Here is a 24,179-nt window from a genome sequence, read left to right on the forward strand (position 1 = left end):
TCGGATCTCACAGCAATTGTCCCCCAGTCGGGGTGCGGACGCCGGTGATGGTGAAACTCCCGCCCGGAGCCCCGGTCCTACCTGCCGCCGATTCCCCGGAGCCTGTGTCCGCTGAGCGCATGCGCGATATCCGGCCCCCCCCCCGGGGGGGTCATCCGGAACTATTACGCATGCGCCATATCCGGGGATTGTCCGGTACCCGTACGCATGCGCATGTAATCGCCTGGGCAGTGATGGCAAGTTCAGAATCGCCGAGTTTCCGAGGTAAAACTGACAAATTCAGGTGAGCAGTTACAGGTTTTACAAGAACCGCTTCCACGCCGCAAGCCTCTAAATCAGAATCCTTTATTATCGCCAAGTATGATGAACCAGGGAATTTGATGCCGGTTTCCCTGAGCTCTCTCTGTACAGAATTAAAAGCAAACAAAACAATAGTGCAAATAATCATAAGCTCCTGAGGCAGGTTGTACTTTCTGAGTTGACGTAGGAAATACAACCTCTGCTGAGCCTTTTTGATAAGAGTGTCTGCATTGGGTGTCCAGCTCAGGTCCTGGGAGATTGTGACACCCAGAAATCTGAAGGTCTCCACAGCAGACACAATACTGTTGAGTATAGTGAGTGGGGGGAGTGTTGGGGAGCTCCTCCTGAAGTCCGCTGTCATCTCCACAGTCTTGAGCGTATTTAGCTCCAGACGCTTCTGACCACACCGGAGGGCCAGACGTTCCACCTCCCATCTGTATGCAGACTCATCACCGTCTCGGATAAGGCCAATAAAATAGTCAATGTTATTATGTAGAAAAATCAGCAGCTACTTTAACACAGCAAACTCCCACTAACAATATATTCAATATCAACTGGTGTTCCGTTTGTCAAATGTCAATGTCCAATACTTTACAAATGCAGATGTGTAGTAGAACAGATTCTGCACTTGCCGGAAATACAGAGTTACACACACAAAGTCCTGGAGGAACTCAGCAGCTCAGCCAGCATCGAAGCGGAAGAATAAACTGTCTAGGCATGGGGAAGTGTCTTGGCCCAAGAATGTCTACTGTTCATTCCTGTGCATAGATGCTGCCTGACTCACTGTTTCTCCAGAATTTTGCACAAATAAAAAGTTTTTCAGTCAGTTTCCACATGTTACTGATCTTTCATTCGTAGCCATATCCTCCTGGTCTGATTCCCCCTCTCTCCCCTCCCCCCCCCCGGTAAACTCTAGACTCCACAGCTTTCTGGATCCTCAACGTCGTGACTGTGTGCTGGCCCCCCTTTGGTTTCTGACCCTGCTCCATCGAAGATTCACCCACTAGTCTGCTCTCATACTTTAAAAGAGAGTGGTGTTTTGTTTTGCAAGAACCAAGCCGTGTGAGGCACAGCCCATTGAAATCAGTGTAAATGACCTTGACTTTGAAAAGACAGAGGGGAGAAGGAGTTTAACCACACACACATTGTGCTGGCCCATAAGCCTGAGGAACAAGGAATGTCTGGTGCAAAACCACAGTGAGCTCAACATGTTATTCAGTCTGGAGAAAACCATGCAGGAAATACACTGGAATCCTCTTCCCTCACAGAGTGCTGCCCAGTTGCACCCTGTCATCACAGGGAGAGTGAGAGGTGAACAGCAGGGATGGATTTGAAAGGACTGATGTGGAACAGGAACACAGGAAGGGACCAGTTGGACTGAGTGGCCACTCTACCGTACATTAGGCCTGTGCCAGGGACAGTAAACACCTGAGACACTGTTTAAAATAGAACTGATTTATTAGTCACAGATCCATAATATTAAACTCCGGTCGCATTATAGGTGAACATCAACTGAAGGAAATTCTCCGATTCCGCGTGCAGATCTGGGTGTGATGAGAAGCCACAATATCTGCAGAATCTGACATTAACAATTAGTCGTGAACTTGCAACTGGATTCAATCACCATGATGGTTAAAAATTTAACATACAGTTTATCCGAACTTTCTCCCTGATGTGAAGTTACTGGTGTTTCAGCAGATGTGATGGTTGAGTAAATCACTTTGCTCACTCAGGACAGAAGTGTGACCTGTACTTAATGTAAACTCACTGGAGCATCACAAGGTGGGTTGGTGTAATGAATCTTTTCCCACACGTGGTACAGGTGAATGTTCTCTCCCCAGTGTGAACTTGCTGGTATGATTGTGTGAATCCCTTCCAAACTGAGAGCCAGTGATTGACATCTCACTCCTATCAACTCTCTGGGAATTTACCAGCTCAGATCACAGACATGTACACGTATTTGGGTTCTCCTTGTTACAATTGGTGTGCTGTTGTCCAAATATCTCCCCCACATTCAGGGATCAGTGGCTTTCAAATGCTGGTGAACAGACAGACACAGCAGAATGGGCGATCTGTTGTGTTTGAGATTCCCATGCACAAATCCTTTGTCTTTTCTACCTTGTAAAAAGTTTACAGTGGACTTCTGTGGGTGAAGGACAACATTTCAGATAATGTTAGTCTCTATGGTGATGTCTCATGTCAAACCGTTGCAGTGAGGCTCATCACAGTTTGGAGGAACACTTTATCTTCTTACTGGACACAGTTCAGGCATCTGGACACAACTCAGAGTCAGCAATGCCATTGACCCTCAAGAGTAGGTGATGATTCTTTCTCTTTGGAGATTGACTCTGTGTGGTACTTTTGTGGTGTGGTTGCCACTGGTCGCTTGTTACTCAGTACGTTGATATGTACCTGGAGAGAATAGAAAACAAACATGGTCTCAGTGGCAGACAGTCAGAACCACAGGATGTTGAACAAAGTGATTTCCTAAATGAGCAAAGGTGACACAATGATTTTGTCAACTGTCCATTCCTCCCAGAGATGCTTCCTGACCCGCTGAGTTCCCCCAGTGTTTGTGAGTGGCTGGAATAAGTGGGTCGATTTCAGACTGGAAGGAGGTAATGCTTGGAGTACCCTAGGGATTGGCTCTTGGCCTCAGTTGTTCACTGTTTAATGACCATGAGGAGGGAAGGAGATGTGAGATGTCCAAGTCTGCTGATGACACAGAGACTGTGGAAGGAAATCTGATGCTGACATTGTGATTCTACATCAAGTGATTCAGAAGGCAGACTTACTGCACAGGGAGTGGAGTTTATGAACGGGGCAGTGTAGTTACTATTGTAGACGGTGCTGGTGAGGACACATCTGGAATTCTGTGCATGGTTTTGTTCCCTGACCTGAAAGAAACAAAGAGAGTGACATTGGAGTCAGTCCAGAGGAGATTCAGCAGGGAAATTCCTGGGATGATTTACCAGCAGAGGGAAGACAATTTTGGCCAGGATTTATAGTCACAGACAGTCAGAAGGGGGCCTGATAGAATATCTGTTGTACATCTTGATAGGCTATTTCTCTTCACCACTGAGAGAGCCATTGACCCAGGTCAAATTTCTGGGACTGTATGTGTGAGTGAACAATCTCTGGGATTCTCTGCCCCTGAGGATGGGGAGGCCAGCTCACTGGGAATATTTGAAGTAGAGATAGATAAATATTTAAGGGAGTGAAGACCTGAGGAGAAGGGTGGTGGAACACAAGCTGGAATCAGCATAAATCAGTCATAATTGTGATGAATAACCGTAAGACATAGGGGCAGAAATGGACCATTCAGTCCATCACATCTGCTGTGCCATTTCATTGTATTTGATTAATTATCCTCTTAATTATTTGTCACTGCCTTTCCCCATAACCCTTGATGGCCCAACTAATTAAGAACCTATCAACTTCCACTTTAAATATAGCAAATGACTTGGTCTCCACAGCTGTCTGTGGCAATGAATTTCACAGATACACCACACTCTGGCTGAAGAAAGTCCACCGCATACCTGTTCCAAATAGACATCCTTCTGAGGCTGAACTCCCTGGTCCTAGATTCCCCCATTATAGGAACCAACCTCTCCATATCCACTGTCACCCTTTCAATATTGATGAACCCCTCATTTTTCTAAACAAGTACCAGTCCAAAGCCATGAAATACTCCTTCTGTATTAACCCCTTTCAGTCCTGGAATCATTTTCATGAACCTCCTCTGGATCCTCAACGCCACTCACCCCCGACCCCCAACTCCGGAACAATCTGTTACACCTACCCCTATGTCTGGTATGCCTCAATCCCCTCCTCTAAGTATCCTGAAACATCATCCTCAATAATGGACACTAACATTTTCCCAACCACTGATATCAGGCTAACTGGCCTGGAATTTCATTTCTTTGCCTTTCTCCCTTCTGAAAGACTGGACTAAAACTTCCCATTTTCCAGTCCTCTAGAACTGTTCCAGAATCTAGTGGTTTTTAATCAGTCTTCGGTAATACCTGCACAATCTCTTCAGTGACCTTTTTCTGAACCGTAATGAACGGAGCTCATCACCGTCAGTGTGAGAGAGAGATCGGGGCTGCCGGGAGTTCACACTGGATAAGTATGGAGCTACTATTGTGTTTTCTTGTAGATATCATTTTGTAAATATTGGTATTTTTCTTTTTACTATTTTAACAAATTTTTGATGGACCTAATAAACACCCTTACACTAAAGTGCTAACCGATTCAAGCCATTTTCTCTTTAGTCACAACCTACGTTTCTAACACATGCCTTTTCTATCTCCGATTGTAACAGGTCATACCTTCCTCAGAAAACATTCCAATGATCCAGAAATCTGAAACCATATACCTGCACAAAAAAACTTGTGGTATCTATGTGACATCGAGATAATGAAGAACACTTTAGGATATGACATTATCAAAGAGTATATATTCTTCAAAGTATTCATAGGTTTATGTCATGGTTAGGCAGATTCATAAGCACATTTACGTGATTTGAAATATTCTGTTAATGATCGATTTTAAAACTGTAAAAAAGATTTAAATTATGAAAAGGCATATTAGCATGAATAATATGACTTGTGATATTAATATTAAGTGACCCCGACTTCCGAGATTTCAATGAATCGAATCAAAGAAATCCCAGCCGTCACTGCAAAGTTCTAAGTAAATTTATTATCAAAGTACAGATTTGTCACCATGGGGCTGAAAAGGAGAGAAAGGATCTGCCATGATTAAATGGTGGAGCAGACTCAATGGGTGAAATGGCCTAATTCTGCTCTGTCTTATGGTCTTATATCCAACCCTGAGATATATTTTCTTGTGGGCATATTCAATAAATAATAACCATAAAGATTCAATGAAAGACCGTACTGTTGGAATCAGTTGTTTTGAATGCTTTTGAAATTAGTTGAATTAATGCAAGATGAACTCTGTAGTTGCCGCACAATTTGTATTTTTAACAAACGCAATTTTTTCACAATATTTGGTGTTTTATCACCACCTACTGGTGGGAAGGTGATATAGCAGTTACATAATGGTTTATAGACAATAGGTGCAGGAATAGGCCATTCGGCCCCTCGAGCCAGCACCACTATTCAGTGTGATCATGGCTGATCATCCACAATCAGTACCCTGTTCCTGCCTTCTCCCCATATCCCTTGACTCCGCTATCTTTAAGAGCTCTATCTAACTCTTTCTTGAAAGCATCCAGAGAACTGACCTCCACTGTCTTCTGAGGCAGAGCATTCCACAGATCCACAATTCTCTGGGTGAAAAAGGTTTCCCTTAACTCCATTCTGAATGGCCTACCCCTTATTCTTCTGGACTCCCCCAACATCGTGAACATGTTTCCTGCCTCTAGCGTGTCCAATCTCTTAATAATCTTATATGTTTCAATCAGATCCCCTCTGATCCTTCTAAATTCCAGTGTATACAAGCCCAGTCGCTCCAATCTTTCAACATATGACAGTCCTGCCATCCCGGGAATCAACCTCGTGAACCTACGCTGCACTCCCTCAATAGCAAGAATGTCCTTCCTCAAATTTGGAGACCAAATCTGAACACAATTCTCCAGGTGTGGTCTCACCAGAGCCCTGTACAACTGCTGAAGGACCTCTTTGCTGCTATACTCAACTCCCCTTGTTATGAAGTCCAACATGCCATTAGCTTTCTTCACAGTCTGCTGTACCTGCATGCTTACTTTCAGTGACTGATGAACAAGGACACCAAAATCTCGTTGTACTTCCCCTTTTCCTAACTTGACACCATTCAGATAGTACTCTGCCTTCCTGTTCTTGCCACCAAAGTGGATAACCTCACATTTATCCACATTAAACTGCATCTGCCACGCATCTGCCTACTCACCCAACCTGTCCAAGTCACCCTGCATTCTCATAACATCCTCCTCGTATTTCACATTGCCACCCAGCTTTATGTCATCTGCAAATTTGCTAATATTACTTTTAATCCCTTCATCTAAATCATTAATGTATATTGTAAATAGCTGCGGTCCCGGCACCAAGCCCTGTGGTACCCCACTAGTCACTGCCTGCCATTCTGAAAGGGACCCATTAATCCCTACTCTTTGTTTCCTGTCTACCAACCAATTTTCTATCCATGTCAGTACCATACTCCCAATACCATGTGCTCTAATTTTGCCCACAAATTTCATATGTGGAATCTTATCAAAGGCTTTCTGAAAGTCCAGGTACACTACATCCACTGGCTCTCCCTTGTCCATTTTCATAGTTACATCCTCAAAAAATTCCAGAAGATTAGTCAAGCATGATTTCCCCATCGTAAATCCATGCTGACTTGGACCGATCCTGTTACTGCTATCCAAATGTGCCGTTATTTCATCTTTTATAATTGATCCAGCATCTTCCCCACCATTGATGTCAGGCTAACTGGTCTATAATTCCCTGTTTTCTCTCTCCCTCCTTTCTTAAAAAGTGGGATAACATTAGCCACCCTCGAATCCTCAGGAACTGATCCTGAATCTATAGAACATTGGAAAATGATTACCAATGCGTCCATGATTTCTAAGTACCTTAAGTACCCTGGGATGCGGACCAAAAGACCCTGGGGATTTATCAGCCTTCAGTCCCATCAGTCTTCCCAACACCTTTTTCTGCCTAATGTGAATTTCCTTCAATTCCTCCCATTACCCTAGTTCCTTTGGCCACTATTACATCTGGGAACTTGTCTGTGTCTTTCCTAGTGAAGACAGATCCAAAGTACCTGTTCAACTCGTTTCCTTGCCATTTCCTTGTTCCCCATAATAAATTCACCCATTTCTGCCTTCAAGGGCCCAACTTTGGTCTGAACTAATTTTTTCCTCTTCACATACCTAAAGAACCTTTTACGCTGCTCCTTTATATTCTTGGCTAGCTTACCTTCATACCTCAACTTTTCTCCCCATATTGCCTTTTTAGTTATCTTCTGTTGCTCTTTAAAAGTTTCCCAATCCTCTGGCTTCCCGCTCATCTTTGCTATGTTATACTTTTCTTTTATTTTTTTACTGTCCTTGACTTCCCTTGTCACCCACAGTTGCCACCAACTCCCCTTAGAATCTTTCTTCCTCTTTGGAATGAACTGATCCTGCACCTTCTGTATTATTCCCAGAAATACCTGCCATTGTTGCTCCACTGTCATCCCTGCTAGGGTATCCTTCCAGTCAACTTTGGCTAGCTCCTCCCTCATGGTTCCATAGTCTCCTTTGTTCAACTGTAATACTGACTCTTCCGATTTTCCTTTCTTGCTCTCAAATTGTAGATTAAAACTTACCGTATTATGGTCACTACCTCCTAATGGCTCCCTTACCTCGGGTTCCCTTATCAAATCCAGTTCATTACACAACACTAGATCCAAAATTGCCTTCTCCCTGGTCGGCTCCAGTACAAGCTGCTCTAAGAATCCATTTGGGAGGCACTCCACAAACTCTCTTTCTTGGGGTCCAGTACCAACCTGATTTTCCCAGTCTACCTTCATGTTGAAATCCCCCATTACAACCGTAGCATTACCTTTGCGACATGCTAATTTTAGCTCTTGATTCAACTTGTACCCTATATCCAGGCTACTATTTGGGGGCCTGTAGATAACTCCCATTAGGATCTTTTTGCCCTTACACTTTCTCAGTTCTATTCATACTAACTCTACATCTCCTGATTCTATGTCACCCTTCTCAAGGGACTGAATTTCATTCCTCACCAGTGGAGCCACCCCACCCCCTCTGCCCACCTGTCTGTCCTTTCGATAGGACGTCTACCCTTGAATATTCATTCCCCAGCCCTGGTCCTCTTGCAGCCATGTCTCTGTTATTCCTACAACATCATACTTGCTGATTTCCAACTGAGCCTCAAGCTCATCCACCTTATTTCTTATACTTCGTGCATTCATATATAATACATTTAATCCATTACTCCCCTCGCTTCTCACATCGATGCCCATTGCACTTGGCCATACTCTCCAATCCCTTCCTGAGCTTTCTGCCCCCTTAATTCTGTTGTCTTTCTTAACTTTTTTTTATTCCCTCTTTCCCTTTAACTCCATCCTTATATTTCCAGTTCGTCCCCCCCCCCAACTTATTAGTTTAAACACACCCGTGTAGCAGTGGCAAACCTGCCAGCCAGAATCCCCCGCCTTTTAAGGTGCAACTGGTCTCCATTGTACAATTCATCCCTACCCCAAAACAGAAACCAGTGGTCTAAGAATCTAAAACCCTGCTTACTGCACCAGTTCCTCAGCCTCACATTGAGATCCCATATCTCCCTGTTCCTGTCCTCACCAGCACGAGGAACTGGAAGCAAACCGGAGATAACCACCCTGGAGTTCCTGCTTTTCAGCCTTCTTTCGAATTCTCTCAAGTCACACTGCAGAATTTCTTTCCTTAAGGGTTTATCACCCTTAATTTTTCATTGGGTAAATGACACATGCTGACTATGTGTCTAGAGTGGGCTCTTTTATCTTGACTGGGTCCTTTTATCTGAGGGATGTGGTGTTATCTGGAGTATAGAAGTGCAAGTGTTTGGCAAAATTGCCACCTTTGCTTCTTCATTTCTCAGCTCTTCGCCTAGTTTCACATGCTCTGAAGCTGTTCTTTTGTTTAAACTTTAACATAAGTGATCCTGAAGGAATAAGTTTTCATTCATTTTTGGACTCTGAAAAGAACCTGTGAATCAGAAAATCTTCGAGATCCCACAACAATCAGTGTGTAAAAGACAACAAACTGCAAATAAATTGATGTGTTTTCAGCTGCTTCTTCACAAAAATAATCAGCCAAATTCTTTACAGTAAGTCTTCAAACTCATCAGGTTCAGTACTGTGGAGACATCTTAAGCAAATATATATAGCCAGGGTGCCTGAGACCTTTGCAAAAGTGGAGCACCAGGGATAGGGTGTAGGACACGTGGCAGAGACAGACTGCCAAGGGCAGAGCGTGGTGCAGATGCAGACACACTCAGCTCTGAGATGCCAGGAAAGGTTATTTGATTCTAAACAATGGATCATTACAGAATGTCTCTCTGGTGCTTTCTACTCCCTCCTCTGTCCTTCCCCTTTTCCCAAACTATTATTTCCTTCTACCTGCCCCCTTCCCACTCAGTCTACACTGGAGACCTATATTAGAATCAGGATTATCATCACTTGCATACGTCATGAGATTTTTTGTGGCAGCAGTACAGTGCAATAGATACAATTACTACAGTACTGTGCAAACGTCTTAGGAACCCTAGCTATATATTCGTATGCCTATAACTTTTGCACAGCAATGTTGTTAAGTACAACACCCCTTGCCAGTAACTACGAAGAAAAGGTCTAATGCCACATGAGTTTGAAGAACTATCTTGCACCTGCTGACCATTTCTGTTGCTACTTTTCCCAAGGCTCCAGCAGTGTCATTGTTTAGCCTTTCTAAGGCTGCAGCAAGATTTTTAATCTCTCTGATACTCCACGCAAAGCCATAAAATGGGAATAAAATTGATGCAGAATGATCTCCTTCTGAAATGTCTTGTTTACTTCTAGACTCCAGAGGTGAAGGCAAGGCGTGTGTATGCCTCTTGGCAGGGAAACACATTAGATGATGAGATCCCTCTTTCAATATTTTTATTATATTATATAAATTGCATGGAAGTAAATACAAAGTTCGTAAGGATACAAGTAATATGAATTACATTACATTTAAATCACAGTAATGTGATCACAGTATCCCATATTCCAAATCAATCATGTAGAAAAAAAGACTGCATTATGAAATGAAGTAGAATGATTGTATTTTATTTTTAAAAAAATCTACCCCCATTACCAAAATGATAAGATCCCAAATAATTATGTTTAAGGTCTCAGAATAAGACATGAATATGGTTAGATATGATATTCCCTATATCTTGCTGATAGTATTGCCACAGATAATTCAGCTTAATATAAGACGAGGGAGATTTGATGATCATATATTTATAAACACAAGAAATGTTGTAGATGCTGGAAATCCAAAGCAACACACTGGAGGAACTCAGCAGGTCAGAGAACATCTATGGAAATTAATAAACAGTCAATCATAGGTATAAAGTCAACATTGGAATTGCTGGCATGTTTAGTAAAGAGGGCGCATCTTTGTTCTGGATTTGCAGCAAAGCCTAGCGTTAATGAATATTTTGAAGTGCGTTGTATATTATTTCTTCACTGTCATTCTCACTTGAGTCACTAGGGTCCGCTGTGGAGTCCATGTCATGTCAATCCTGTAATTCTCCAAGAGTTTGGATACTGTCCCGTTCTCAGATAGTCCAAAAGAGGCTGCAAATCTCTGGAGTTCAGATGAGGCGCTGAATAAGGAGACAGTTCATTGTGAGCTGTAATCCCTCGGTGGGGCTTCAGAAGTGGGCATTTCCCTTGTCGGACTGGCATTAGATTGTCATTAGCAGGACTGCCCATTTGTAGTTGTGATTACATTACTTTTATAAGTTTCTAAGCCCCGAACAATGCACATCAATTAAAAACACAGGAGATTCTGCAGATGCTGAAAGTCCTGAGCAACATACACAAACACAAGTTCCTCCAGCATTTTGTGTGTGTGACTTCGACTGAATTACTTGCTCTTACGAATTTTTACTGTCTCTATTATGCAGTTTTTGTAGTTTTTAACAAGTTTCACTTTTGATTAGCAAAGGACTTTACTCTTGCATTCACTCGTACATTCGATCAAACCGACCACGTGCTCTTAACTCCAAATCAGCAGCAGCCATTTTCTGTTTTTCAACATGCCTTCTTATTCATAATAAACTTAACATTTTGGCATTTTTCATTTGGACTTTTTCCATTAACTTTATCAAACAAATGTTTTATTCAGCTAAGAATTCCAAGTTGCTTTCACGACTTTGGCCATTGTTTTGATTCAATTTTAATTATAGGTACTTTATATTACTTTGTGATCTCAAAATTTAAAGTTTGAAACAAATTTTAACAGGTTGCTCTGCAAGCCAAATTTGTTTTTCTCCCATCCTCAGTTAACATATATTTATGTTTTCCCACACATTCACTAGTTTACACAGATTGATTATAGAAACATAGAAAATAGGTGCAGGAGTAGGCCATTCGGACCTTCGAACCTGCACCGCCATTCAGTATGATCATGGCTGATCATCCAACTCAGAACCCTGTACCTGCTTTCTCTCCATACCCCCGATCCCTTTAGCCACAAGGACCATATCTAACTTAAATTGTCCTTCATCTGTGCTGAACTGCTTGTACAAGTTTAATTTTTGACGTTCTAATGACTTGCATATTTAATTAGCACTCACAAAGTACACTGCAGATGCTGTGGTCAAATCAAGACGTACAAAAAAGCTGCAAGAACCAGCTTTTTTGTATGCCTTGATTTAATCAGCACTCTACTGGTTTGCATGTTGTTCTACCAACATATATTTTGTTTTTACAAATCTGTTTTTAAGAATAGTAAGGCAGTCCACAATCCAGAACTAATGAAAAAGCCAGAATTATTTTTTCTCAATTTGGAACATAAAAGGAAGTTCTTGACTTTTTTTCTGCATGTTAAAAATTCGCCTTTTTTCATGGATTATTCTGAGCTCTAAATCCTGCCAACTTTGCCAATTGATTTTGGTGTTTAAATGCAAGGTTCCTTTGGAAGTCAGGAATGACGCAAATAATTTGTTACTTCATGATCAGAACAGAATCATTCATGATCAGGAACAGAACAGTGACAAGGGTTTAACATTACAGCTACGTTTATACCCAAAGAAAAGAAAAATACTATTCAGATCTATAAACGATACTAAACCGATTAGAAAGCACTCATCAATACTGCAGTAAAATCAACCAACGAAAAAGCACTTACCCACTTAATAAAGTACAAAGAAGCTTCCAGAACTCTACTTTGTATAGCCAAGTGAGGCATATTAAACTGTTATTGTACAAAACATTCTTAAAATACAAGCAGATAATTATTTGATAAAATGCAAAGAACAATTATAATTAAAATTAAATGGTTGGATGCAACGGACTCTGAGTTCACAATGATAGTCCATTCTGAAGCTCCGAGATTTCTGGGTAAGAACAGTGCCATTGAATGTGTTTCCCAGCTTTCTCTCCTCTCTGCCAAACGGCACAAATCTGGTCAATGTCTTTATGACAACTGAGTAGCCAGTTAACATAGCACGTTCCCACAAGCAATGCACTCATTGTCTAAAGTTATTCTTTGTATCAACGGTCAAAGTCAACCTTTACTTTTATCATCTTCCAAATGTTGCTACTCTGACATTCATTGCCACATCATTGTTTCCCTGCTTCTCATCATATGCTGTTACTCCTACCACTGTCCAGAGCCCCAGATTCTACCCTGAGCTGACCCATCTCTGGTGTCTGACCCTGCTTCATTAAACATCTAAATTCTTTCAAAGGATGGAAGGGTATACATTTCCACTCACCCTCTCAATCTAGATCGAGAGGCGACTCTATCCTGTTTGATCAGAATGTATCCTTTATTCAACATAATGTAATTTCTGATACAAACGGGCACTTTGTTGTTGGTCCGGGTAGTCTTGAGAATAAACTAATCGTATTTGCGAATGTATATGCTCCAAATACAGATGACTCCTTGTTCTTTGAATGTCTTTTCTCTTTTCTGCCTGATTTGAATCGGTATTCCTTAGTGATGGGTGGAGATTTTAATTTTTGGTTTGACCCTATATTAGACCACTCTTCAAGTAAAACCCCTGTCACTAATAAATCAGTCCTACCTTTTAAATCTTTTTTTATCTCAATGTGGTATTCTTGACGTGTGGCATTTTTTACACCCCCAAGAAAAGGAATATTCATATTTCTCTCAGGTTCATCATATGTACTTTCAGATTGATTTTTTTTTATAGATAGAAACTTGCTTCCACTGGTACGATCCTGTGATTATAAGGAGATTGTTTTGTCTGATCATGCACCTGAGCTTCTGGCTTAAAGATTACCTGTTTACTCTGTACCAAATAGAAGTTGGTATTTTAACATATCATTGTTATCTGATAAAAATTTTCTAAAGTTTTTGGAAAACCATATTACTTTTTTCTTTAAAGAAAATTCTAAAGGAGATACTGCTGGTAATACAGTCTGGGATACTTTTAAAGCATATATTCGTGGAGAAATTATCTCTTACTCTACCTATATAAAGAAAAAAGCTGACAAAGAAAGGTCTGACCAAGCAGCGATATTAAAAGATCTTGATCAAAAGTATGCCCTATCTCCAGATCCAAGTATATATAATAAGCGTATTGAAATCCAATCCAAATATAATCTTCTGCTGACTTACCCAATTGAACGACAGCTATTGAGAGATAAAACTCAATTTTACATTCACAGGGATAGAACTTGTAGTTTATTAGCCGATCACTTAAAATCTTTTACAGTTAATCGTCAAATCACAGAAATTTTTAAAGATAATGGAACTAAGATATCCGACCATTCTGAAATTAACAACGTATTTAAAGACTTTTACCTTAAGTTGTATCAGTCTGACTCTTCTTCAGATGAAACCTATATGAATGCTTTTTTCAGTAATATCAACATTCCTACATTGTCTGCTGATAGTCTAACACAGTTAGATCAGCCTATTTCCAATGAAGAAGTGGCTGAGGCTATACGTGCTTTACATTCTGATGGCTTTCCTGGGGAGTTCTATAAAACTTTCACTACGTTACTTACACCTTATTTATCCTCTGTTTTATCAGAGTCCTTTAAATCAGGTAATCTTTTTATGAAGCTTTTTATTTCTTTTATTCTTTAAAAAAAATAAAAATCCAGCTGAATGTTCTTCATACAGACCGATTTCTTTATTAAATGTTGATGCAAAAATTTTATCCAAAATCTTAGCTCGAAGGCTTGAAAATATTCTACCATCTATTATATCATATGACCAGACAGGATTTATTAAAAATCATTACTCACATTTTAATATACATCGGTTATTAGATGTGATATATTCACCATCCAAAAAAAATCAGAATGTATATTATCCTCAGATGCAGAAAAAGCCTTTGGTAGGATTGAGTGGAATTATCTTTTTAAGACCTTAGAAAAGTTTAATTTTGGGCCTAATTTTATTCATTGGGTTAAATTAATCTACTTGTCTCCTACTGCTCAGGTTATTACTAACTCCCAAATTTATAAGCCCTATAAATTACAGCGGGGAACTAGACAAGGTTGTCCTCTTAGTCCTTTACTTTTTGCTTTAGCTATAGAACCCTTAGCAATAGCACCTCGAGAATCTAAGGACATTTCTGATATACTAAGGGAAGGTATGTCTCATAAAATTTCATTTTACGCTGATGATATTTTACTTTTTATCTCTAACACTGAAACTTCTTTACCTTTGGTTCTTTCTTTAATCTCCCAGTTTAGTTCTTTTTCAGGGTATAAGCTGAACCGACATAAAAGTGAGCTATTTCCTTTAAATGACCTAATGTCATCAAGTGCCAAATTTCTATTCAAAGTTGTTACAAGTCAATTTACATATCTAGGTGTAACAATTACTAAAAACTTCAAGAATTTATTTAAAGCAAACTTAAACCCCTTATTGAATTATGTGTAAAAGACGCTTTCTAAATGGTCCCCTCTTTCTTTATCCCTAATTGGCCGAATTAATTCGATTAAAATGAAGATTCATCCTAAATTTTTATATCTTTTTCAGGCCTTACCTATTTTTATTCCTAAGACATACTTTGATTCTTTAGATTCAGTTTTAACCTCTTATATTTGGAATAATAAACAAGCTCGTTTAAGTAAAGTTTACTTACAAAGAAATAAAGAGATGGGTGGACTAGCCCTACCCAATTTTAGGTTTTACTATTGGGCTGCCAATATAAGGAATATTACTTTCTGGTCCTATTATATTTATCGTAAAGATTGCTCATCATGGGTCTCCTTACAAGTTAATTCTGTAAAAAAATTCCACTATTGTCTCTTTTCTTGGATCATACTCTTCTTTTTCAGCAAATAAAACAACAGATAACATAATTGTTAAGCAAACTTTAAGGATCGGGTCTCAATTTAGAAAAATTTTTGTTTTAGCGAATTTTTCATTATCATCTCCCATTCTCCTTAATTATTTTTTTATCCCTTCCATGACTGACAAAGTCTTTAAAGATTGGGATGGACTAGGTATTAACTGTTTTTGGGACCTGTTTATCTCAGGATCTCTTGCTTCATTTGACCAATTGTCAAATAAATCTGCACTCCCAAAAACACATTTTTACAGATACCTTCAAATTAGAGATTTTCTATGTTTCCAATTAGCTACTTTTCCGATAGGTCCTGATAAAAATCTACTGGACGATCTTTTCAATTTAAAACATTTTGTTAATGGTTCTATTACAGGTATCTATAACTTGTTGATGGATTCTAGACAAGACTTTTTAGATAAAATAAAAAAAGCTTGGGAGGATGACCTAAATTGTCAGATTTCTGATGATAGATGGAAGAACATTCTTAAACGGGTTAATAAATCATCTTTCTGTGCTCGTCATTCTCTTCTACAATTTAAGGTGGTTCATAGAGCTTACATTTCTAAACAGAAGCTGTCCAGTTTTTACCCGAATGTTTCTCCACTTTGTAATAAATGCAACTCTGCTGATGCCTCTTTAATTCATATGTTTTGGTTTGCCCTACAATTGAAAAGTTTTGGCGGGAAGTATTCCATACCTTCTCACAACTTTTTAGGGTCCAATTTGACCCAAATCCCTTTACTACCTTGTTTGGTATTATTGCAAATGAAGATATAACTTTAAATACTCCTAACCTACAGGTTTTAGTTTTTACCTCTCTTTTAGCAAGAAGAGCAATCTTGCTTAAATGGAAGGAGTCTACCCCTCCTACACATCTTCAATGGGTACGTGATATTATGTCTTATTTAAATTTAGAAAAGATCTGCTGCTCAGTCTTAAATTCGAAACAATCTTTTTATGATATCTGGGGACCTTTCCTAAATTACTTTTCCAATTTATAAAGATTAACAGTGCACAGACTTTTATGTATTTTTTATCTGCTCTTGTTAAGTGAATATGTTTTTTTTTCCAATTATCCATTGTCATCCATCAGCTTTTTTTCTTTGGTAGTTGGTAGGGGGTTGACTTTTTTATATAAAAATTTCTTTTATGATGTATGACTTTAAATTTTTGATTACAGAGTGGTATACCTTTATATGTTATGCTATAACATTTTGATCAATTTTATTACAATATCTGAATGTACACAAGTTATGTTGAGATGTATCTATGTGTTGCACTCTGTAAATCTTGTTTTTTTTTCTTCTGAATAAAAATATTGTAAAAAAAAAAGAAACATCTGAATAATGGTTCCCCAAACTGCTTTTAGGCTTTAGAAGACAGTGGTGTATTCTAACAACACAGCTGTATGAGACATAGCCTCTTAGAAGCAGTGCAATGACCCATAACATTGAAATGATCAGGGAATACGGAGGTTAACAGCAAAAGTCATTCTTCCTCAGTCCCAAAGATTTGAGGGATGAAGAACGTGCCAGACATAACTGCAGTCAGCTCATCTTCTATGTCAGTCTGCAGAAAGTCATGCAGGAAATTCAAGGGAAACCTCTTAATCCAAAATGATAATTGTTCAGAACCCATCACAAAAGGGAGAGCAAGAGGTGAACAGCAGAGATGGATTTAAAAGGATTATTGTGGAACAGAAACACTGGCAGGGACCATCTGGGCTGAGTTGACAACCGACTGTACGCTGGCCTTGTTGTAGATTCACTAGGCACCTGAGACAGAGTTTAAAATAGAATTGATTTATTAGTCATAGATCCAGAATAGTAAACTCCAGTCCCATTAAAGGTGAACATCAGCAGAAGAAACTCCTCCCATGCCCAGTGACCAGGGTGCAGAACTGGGTGTGATGAGCAACAGTAATAATTGCAGAGTTCAACCTCGACAGTCACTTTTGAACTTGCATCTGGATTCAGTGACTGATGGTTAGACATCCAGGAAGCAGCTTATTAAACCTTTTTCCTTGTGTGATCTCAGTAGTGTTTCACAAGGTTGGATGACCGAGAGAATCCTTTCCCACATCTGGAACAGCCTCTCCCAAGTGTGAACTCGCTGATATGAATTCAAGTGAAATTAATGAGTTCCTGATCCTTGGATTTACGTAGTTGAAACTCAACAGTATTTGACCGTGAGATATAGACAATGCCCTGGTTAAGATTTTTATTGCTATGCTGTAGGTATTTCATTTTAGCAGTTCTGTAAAAGCAGAGCGTTCTGCTTTTAGGATGTTTTGATTTTGGCTAAAAGATAAGGGGCTATGATGTTCAACTGAGGAACGTTGAGGAATCAGAATGGTGAATCTGAAGAAAGTTTGAGAAAGCGCGACAGAGGGAGATTCGTGACGGACAATGTGGTTCACGTTTTTTTGGTGGGAGCTGTGGGGTGGGTGGGGACAAGCGGGAAGATAGATGAAAATGTCATGGGCAGTATGGTGGAAGTCCCAGGTGTCAGTGGACATGAAGTGTGTGATGTTACCATTACGAGGGAGAAAGTTCTTGGGAATCTGAAAGGCCTATATCTTATGGTCTATGCAAACCCCTCTGAGCCCATATGCAAATATGGCCCATTAGCTGGCTCCGCTAACAGTCATGGGACTCAGCGGTGAGAAGGCCACCACTCATAAATAATATGCGTTGAGAGTCGATATGATTTGTGGTTCGGCCAAACAGGAACATTGTGATAATCTGATTAAAGAAACCTCAATTTGAGCTAATGCTGTGTAAATACTGCCCGTTACACAATTGTCGGTCTGCATGTAGGTCATACACTGCATAAAATTTTAAAGTATATTTGCAAATTTCAGCTTTATGGAATAATTAGTAGGAAAAAGAAAATAAAAGGGCCCAATACAGTTAACCCACGAGCATGTAAAGTTGGAGCTCACATGAAGTTTTGCACTTTACTCACACGCTGGACACGCGCTCTGTGTGAAAGCACACACCAATCCCTAAACGTTTAGTGAGACCAAGCTCAGACGTATCCATACGGAATGAAGGTGTTTATGCTAGAGCCGTACGTGACACAGGTTCTCAACTTTCCTTGTCTTATAGATCCTTTCACAACTGGTATTTGACACATTTATAATTGACGCTGCTCAGTGCCAATGAGACTCAGGGCTGAATGCTGATGAGTACCTATACAATGGTTAATTGTTGTTGAAAATAAGTTTTTGGAAGCAGATGCTGGAGTAACTGACACACTGTTTCGGGGCAAGACCTTTCATTACCTGCTCCTTAGGTCTCCCTATCCCACCCCTTACCATTCTCAGAGTCAGCCACTTCCCTCTGCCTCTGGGTCACCCCTCTCACCTGTCTTTGGGTTGCTCCACACCGCTCTCCCCTGCCCCTTTGCTGGGTCATTCATTTATCTCTGCACCGCATCTCTGGGATGCCTCCCTCAGCCCACCTCCACCCATTCTCTGGGCGGTCCGCCCCCCCCCCCATGTCCTTGATGTCTCACACCGATTTATCCACCCTCTCCTTCACTCAGTTGCTCTCTTCTGCCCTCCCCTGTCTTATTGATCAACCCATTCTCACTCAATCAGGATCTCCCTCTTCCCATCCCACCCCTCCATCTCTAGGTCACCCACTGCTTTCTAACCCCAACAACTTCTACCACTGTGTCACCCCAAGCCCCTTCTAAATCCCCACTCACCCATTCTCTGGGTCACCCCTTCCTCATTTCCCTCAGTGCTGTCTCTTGGTCACCCACTTACCCGACCTTCCATGTATTACGCCTGACTCATTCCTTCCCCATCCCCTGAGCCTGTTTCCAATTGTCCCTTCCCCCACCCCAAGACGGAGTGTAGGTGCTCGACGAAGCGGTCCCCCAATCTGCGTCGGGTCTCGCCGATATAGAGGTTGCACCGGGAGCACCGGATGCAATAGATGACCCCAACAGACTCACAAGTGAAGTGTTGCCTCGCCTGGAAGGACTGTTTGGGACCCTGAACAGTGGTAAGAGATGAGGTGTAGGGACAGGTGTAGTACTTACGCTTGCAGGGACAAGTGCCAGGTGGAAGATCAGTGGGAAGGGACGTGTGGACAAGGCAGTCGCAGAGGGAACAATCCCTGCGAAAAGCAGAGGGGGTAGAGAGGGAAAGATGTCCTTAGTGGTGGGGTCCTGTTGCCACAACAGACAGGATCTCCCAGTTGCCACCCACTTCAACTCTCCTTCTCATTCCCATTCGGATATGTCCATACATGACCTCCTCTACTGCCATGATGAAGCCAAACTTTGGTCGGAGGAACAACATCTCATATACCGTCTGGGTAGTCTCCAGCCCCTTGGTATGAACATCGAATTCTCTCCCTTCTCCCTTCCCCCATCCCACCTTCACTCTGTCTCCTCTTCTAGCTAACTATCACCTCTCATGACTCTGCCTTCTTCTACTACCCATAGTGCTTTCTCCTTAGATTCCCTCTTCACCTCTCCTGCCTATCCCCTCCCTGCTTTCCTTCCCCCACCCCTTGATCTTTCCTCTGATTGGTTTTCCACCTTCCCCCCACCTTCTTTATAAGACCCCTGCCCCCTCCTTCTTTAGTCCTGACGAAGTGTCTTGACCCGAAACGTTGACTGCTTCTTCCAATGGATGCTGCCCGACCTGCTGAGTTCATCCAGCTTGTTTGTAATCTTGATTTGACCACAGAATCTGCAGTGCACTTTGTGTTTACTGTTCACTTGTTCTATGTGTGTGAAGAGATTCACTCAATTAAGCCACCTACAGGCACACCAGTCAATTCACACTGGGGAGAGACCGTTCACCTGCTCAGACTGTGGGAAGGGATTCTTTCGATCCTCTGACCTGCTGGCACACCAGCGTGTTCACACTGGGGAGCGGCCGTTCATCTGCTCACACTGTGGGAAGGGTTTCACTCGGTCCTCCACCCTTGTGGCGCACTACCGAGTTCACACTGAGGAGAAGCCATTCATCTGCTAGGACTGAGGAGGATTGTCCGGCTGGAACATCAGATAGTTCATACTGCGGAGTTGCCTTTCTCCTGCTCTGAATGTGGCAAAGGGATTCTGTCGGTCATCCAAGCTTGTGAAACACTACCGAGTTCACACTGGGAAAAAGGTTTAATAAGCTTCTTTCTGGATGTTTAACCATCACAGTTGCTGAATCCAGATGCAAGTTCAAAAGTGACTGTTGGTGTTGAACTCTGCAATTATTACTGCTGCTCATCACATCCAGTTCTGAACCCTGGTCACTGGGCATGGGAGGAGTTTCTTCTGCTGATGTTCACCTTTACTGGGACTGGAGTTTCATGTTCTGAATCTGTGACTAATAAATCAGTTCTATTTTAAACTCTGTCTCAGGTGCCTAGTGAATCTCAACACACCTTGTGTACAGTATGCAGGCAACTCAGCCCAGCTCAGCTCAGTCCCGGCCTGTGTTTCTGTTCCACAACAATACTTTTAAATCCATCCCTGCTGTTCGCCTCTCACCTTCCCTGTGGTTCCAGACAGTCACCACTCTGTGGGTGTAGGGGTTTCCCTTGAATTTTCTGCATGACTTTCTGCAGACTGACAAAGAAGATAAGCTGACTATAGTTATATTCTTCATCCCTGAAATCACTGGGCCAAGGAAGAATGGGATTAGTAATCAGCCTCCTTAGTCCCTGCTCTTTTAACATTGTGGGTCATTTTTCACTGCTTCTGAAGGGCTGTGTGTCACACAGCTGGGTTGTTAGAATACGGCACTGTCCCCTAGAGTCTCAAAGCAGATTGGGGAGCCAGTAATGATGATCAATGGAGCAGGGTCAGAAACCAGAGATGGGTCAGCACAGGGCAGGAGCTCTGGGCAGATGGGGTAAGAACATGATGAGGAGCAGGGGGTGGGCCATATATGACAGGGTAGCAACATTTGGAATCTGAGTGTCAGAAATAAAGGTTGACTTCGACTGATGACACAAAGAATGTCTGTTGACTTTAAGCTTATTGCTTGTGGGAGCTTGCAGTGTTAAACTGGCTACTGAGTTCTCATAAAAATGTTGGTGGCATTTGACAGGGAGGAGGCACTTTCAATGGCACTGTGCATACTTAGAAATCCGTGAGCATCCGAACGACCTATCACTGCAAATCGAGTGCACAGGGCCCGGGAGTCTTTGGGTCCAACTGTTTAATTGTTATTGTTACTTTCTTTGCAGTTTAACAATTAATTATCTGCTTGTATTTTAAGTAGCTTTGGTATTGCATAACAGTTTCTGGAAGTTTCTTTGTACTTTATTAAGTGTTTTCTCATTGGTCGATTTTTACTGAGTATTGATTAAGTTGTTTCTAGTTGGATTATTATTATCTATAGATTTGAATGGAATTTTCCTTATCTTGGGTATAAAAGCAACAGTTTTATGTTAGGTGCCCTCTTTACTTTCTCTCTGTTCTTCAAGTATTAGACCCCTGTCGCTGTTCTATTCCTCTACCAACTTTGAATAAAACAATCATGAAGCAACAAGTTTTATGCCTCCTTTCTGACTTACAAAAGAACCTCAGATTTAAACACCAAAATCCATCACATATTTGAGGATGGGAACACAGTACTCGAGCATATTCAATACTCAGCAGAAGGGAGGAGGAGGATGGTTTTGTTCTTCACATGGGTGGATATCGATGTAGGGACAGTGATAGGAAATGAAGCTGTGTGGAAATAATGAACAGCAGGGGAAAGAGCACGTGGGTAGGAATGGTCTCCCATACCCCAGGTGTCTCAATAGCAACAAGCACAAATGGGAAATAATAAGGGAGGTAAAAAGGGAATTATGATTGTTATTGGTGATTTTAATCTGTAGGTTGATAAAACTAATCAAACTGGCAATGTAGAGTGGAAGAGGAACTGTGGAGTGGTCAGGGATTATTTTGTACAGCAGTACGTTACAGAATCAGCCCAGGAACAGGCTGTTTCACATGTGCTTCTGTGTAATGAGGTGGTATTAATAAGAGATCTTCCGGCAAATGATCTTCAAGGAAGAAGTGAACACAACATGGGAGAAATCCAGACACAGTTTGAGGGTGAACACTCGGACCCACAGTGACCTTAACCTACATAACGACAATTACACAGGTGTTAGGGTGGTGTTGTCCGGGGTAGATGGGGTAAATAGGTCCAGGGACAGGTCAGTGGACGGGTGGTGGCAGAAGTTCAAACAGCTGGTTCATAACACTCAGCAGACATTGATCCCAATTGGACAGAGGGATCCAGAAGAAACATGAACCAACCGTGGTCATCCAAGATCATCAAGGTAAATATAGAATCAAAGAGCATAGAAAGAGGTGAGGCCAGAGGACTGAGAACATTTCAGGAACCAGTAAGAAGAGCTAACAAAATAAAATTATCAAGGAAACGAAGGCTAAGTGAGCATCTCAGTTAACGTAAACTCGATGTTGGACCCGTATTTGAGACCCCCATGTCTTCCTTTGAATTAGTTGAACGATCTGAAGTTACAAAAGATACCAAGTGTGACCCCCATTCTGTAAAAGGGCTTGATGGGAAAGAGTTTGTCAGACCTGTTCAGGAAAGTTTCCTTAATCAGTGCACAGTAGTCCCAAAGAGAGAGTGAGTGATATTAGATCTCCCATTAGGGAATGAGACGGGGTAGGTGATGATCATTATGCTAATAGTCTCAAGGTAAAAGGACAGGTCTGGTCCTCCGGTTGAGATTCTAAATTGGTGAAAAGCCAATTAGAATGATATCAGAAAGGATCTGGCAAGTGAGAATTTGGGGTAGTTTGTTTTCTGGCAAAGGTGTACTTGGTAAGTGGGAGACTCTTCAAAAGTGAAAATTTGAGAATAGAGTTCATATGTTCCTGTGAGAATAAAAGACAAAGATGATCGGGTTATGGAACCTAGGTTTTCAAGAGATATTGAGGTCATGGTTAAGAAAGGGAAGGAGGTGTACAACATGTATAGGCAGTTATGAACAAATTAGCTACTTGAAGGGTGTAAGAGATGCAAGAAAATATTTAAGAAGAAAATTAAGAGAGCTAAAAGAAGTCATGAGCCAGCCAGTGGTGTCGTGGCATCAGCACCAGATGTTAGGAAACGGTCCCAAGTTCGAATCCGGCTGGCTCCTTGTACGCTTTCCATCCGTGCTGGGTTGAGCGTTGAGCTAGCAACTCATCCTTGTAAAAGAAACAGTCATATGCTATGCCCGTTGTGTCGTAAGGTGCGAAAAGGAACACCAGCAAAAAGAAGACACGAGGTTGCTCCAGCAAACGAGGTGAAGGAGAATCCCAAGGACTTCCCTTGGCCCCTGTGGGAGGAAAGTGTAGAAACTGCAGATGGCCAACCGGACTTGTTCCCCCTCCCCACCCGTTTTCTGGGCATCTCTGGAAAACCGGCTTGTTAGCCATTAGATACCGCGGTGATGAACCCACCTTTCTCCGGCTTCGTACATCTATGATGTACAGGATACATCTTTCGTCCCACCAAATCCGTGAGGTTGGGTTGTGTGGCCCACCCAAACCCCGGTTTGTGTGAATCCTGTAATTTGCTGCTCTCGGCAAGAAATCATACATTGATCAATGAACAGATCGTACATTACATACAACTGATAAAGGAGTATGTTTAAGAATGTTAATGAAAGCAAACAGTTATTAAATAAATAAAGGGGGAGAAACAAAAAGGCTCATTACTATTGAACAGTCAAATGTGCAGATGAGTTGAAGTTCATCTTGATCTTGTCTGTCACCTCACGAGCTGAGTCCTCGGTTTGCATGAAAGAACGCATCACCTTCAGAATGTCGCTCGAAATCCATCTCGAACAAGCGGGTCTCCCACGGAAATATTGGTTCTTG

The 24,179-nt window shown here is 41.4% G+C and overlaps 2 protein-coding genes and 1 long non-coding RNA gene across 6 annotated transcripts in view; 2 read left to right on the plus strand and 1 right to left on the minus strand.

The window, feature by feature from the left end:
* The window catches only part of LOC132402417 (zinc finger protein 585A-like), a 70,141-nt gene extending 69,992 nt beyond the window's left edge, over positions 1 to 149 (minus strand). The window contains exon 1 of the mRNA XM_059985275.1: positions 82 to 149. The gene's annotated coding sequence lies outside the window, so the exon portion shown is untranslated. The remainder of the gene's footprint in view (positions 1 to 81) is intronic.
* Positions 150 to 204: 55 nt separating this feature from the next.
* On the plus strand, positions 205 to 5,201 carry LOC132403267 (uncharacterized). 4 transcript variants are annotated; one of them, XR_009515225.1, is made up of 3 exons: positions 205 to 283; positions 1,802 to 4,429; positions 4,625 to 5,201. It is a non-coding gene; the product is annotated as an uncharacterized LOC132403267 (long non-coding RNA). The 4 variants fall into 4 exon arrangements; XR_009515224.1 differs by having other exon boundaries at positions 1,802 to 2,082; XR_009515222.1 differs by lacking the exon at positions 4,625 to 5,201 and having other exon boundaries at positions 1,217 to 3,696.
* Positions 5,202 to 17,814: 12,613 nt separating this feature from the next.
* On the plus strand, positions 17,815 to 20,569 carry LOC132403262 (oocyte zinc finger protein XlCOF6.1-like). Its single transcript, XM_059986690.1, has one exon. It carries the CDS (start codon positions 20,074 to 20,076, stop codon positions 20,323 to 20,325), a length of 252 nt encoding a protein of 83 aa, XP_059842673.1. The 5' UTR covers positions 17,815 to 20,073; the 3' UTR covers positions 20,326 to 20,569.
* The last annotated feature ends 3,610 nt before the right edge of the window (positions 20,570 to 24,179 follow it).

This window comes from Hypanus sabinus, chromosome 12, assembly GCF_030144855.1.
Source record: "Hypanus sabinus isolate sHypSab1 chromosome 12, sHypSab1.hap1, whole genome shotgun sequence".
NCBI lineage: Eukaryota > Metazoa > Chordata > Chondrichthyes > Myliobatiformes > Dasyatidae > Hypanus > Hypanus sabinus.

Bases quoted from the DNA above. Each gene is read 5' to 3' on its own strand.
- LOC132403262 (XM_059986690.1), top strand. From the start codon at position 20,074: ATGTGTGTGAAGAGATTCACTCAATTAAGCCACCTACAGGCACACCAG.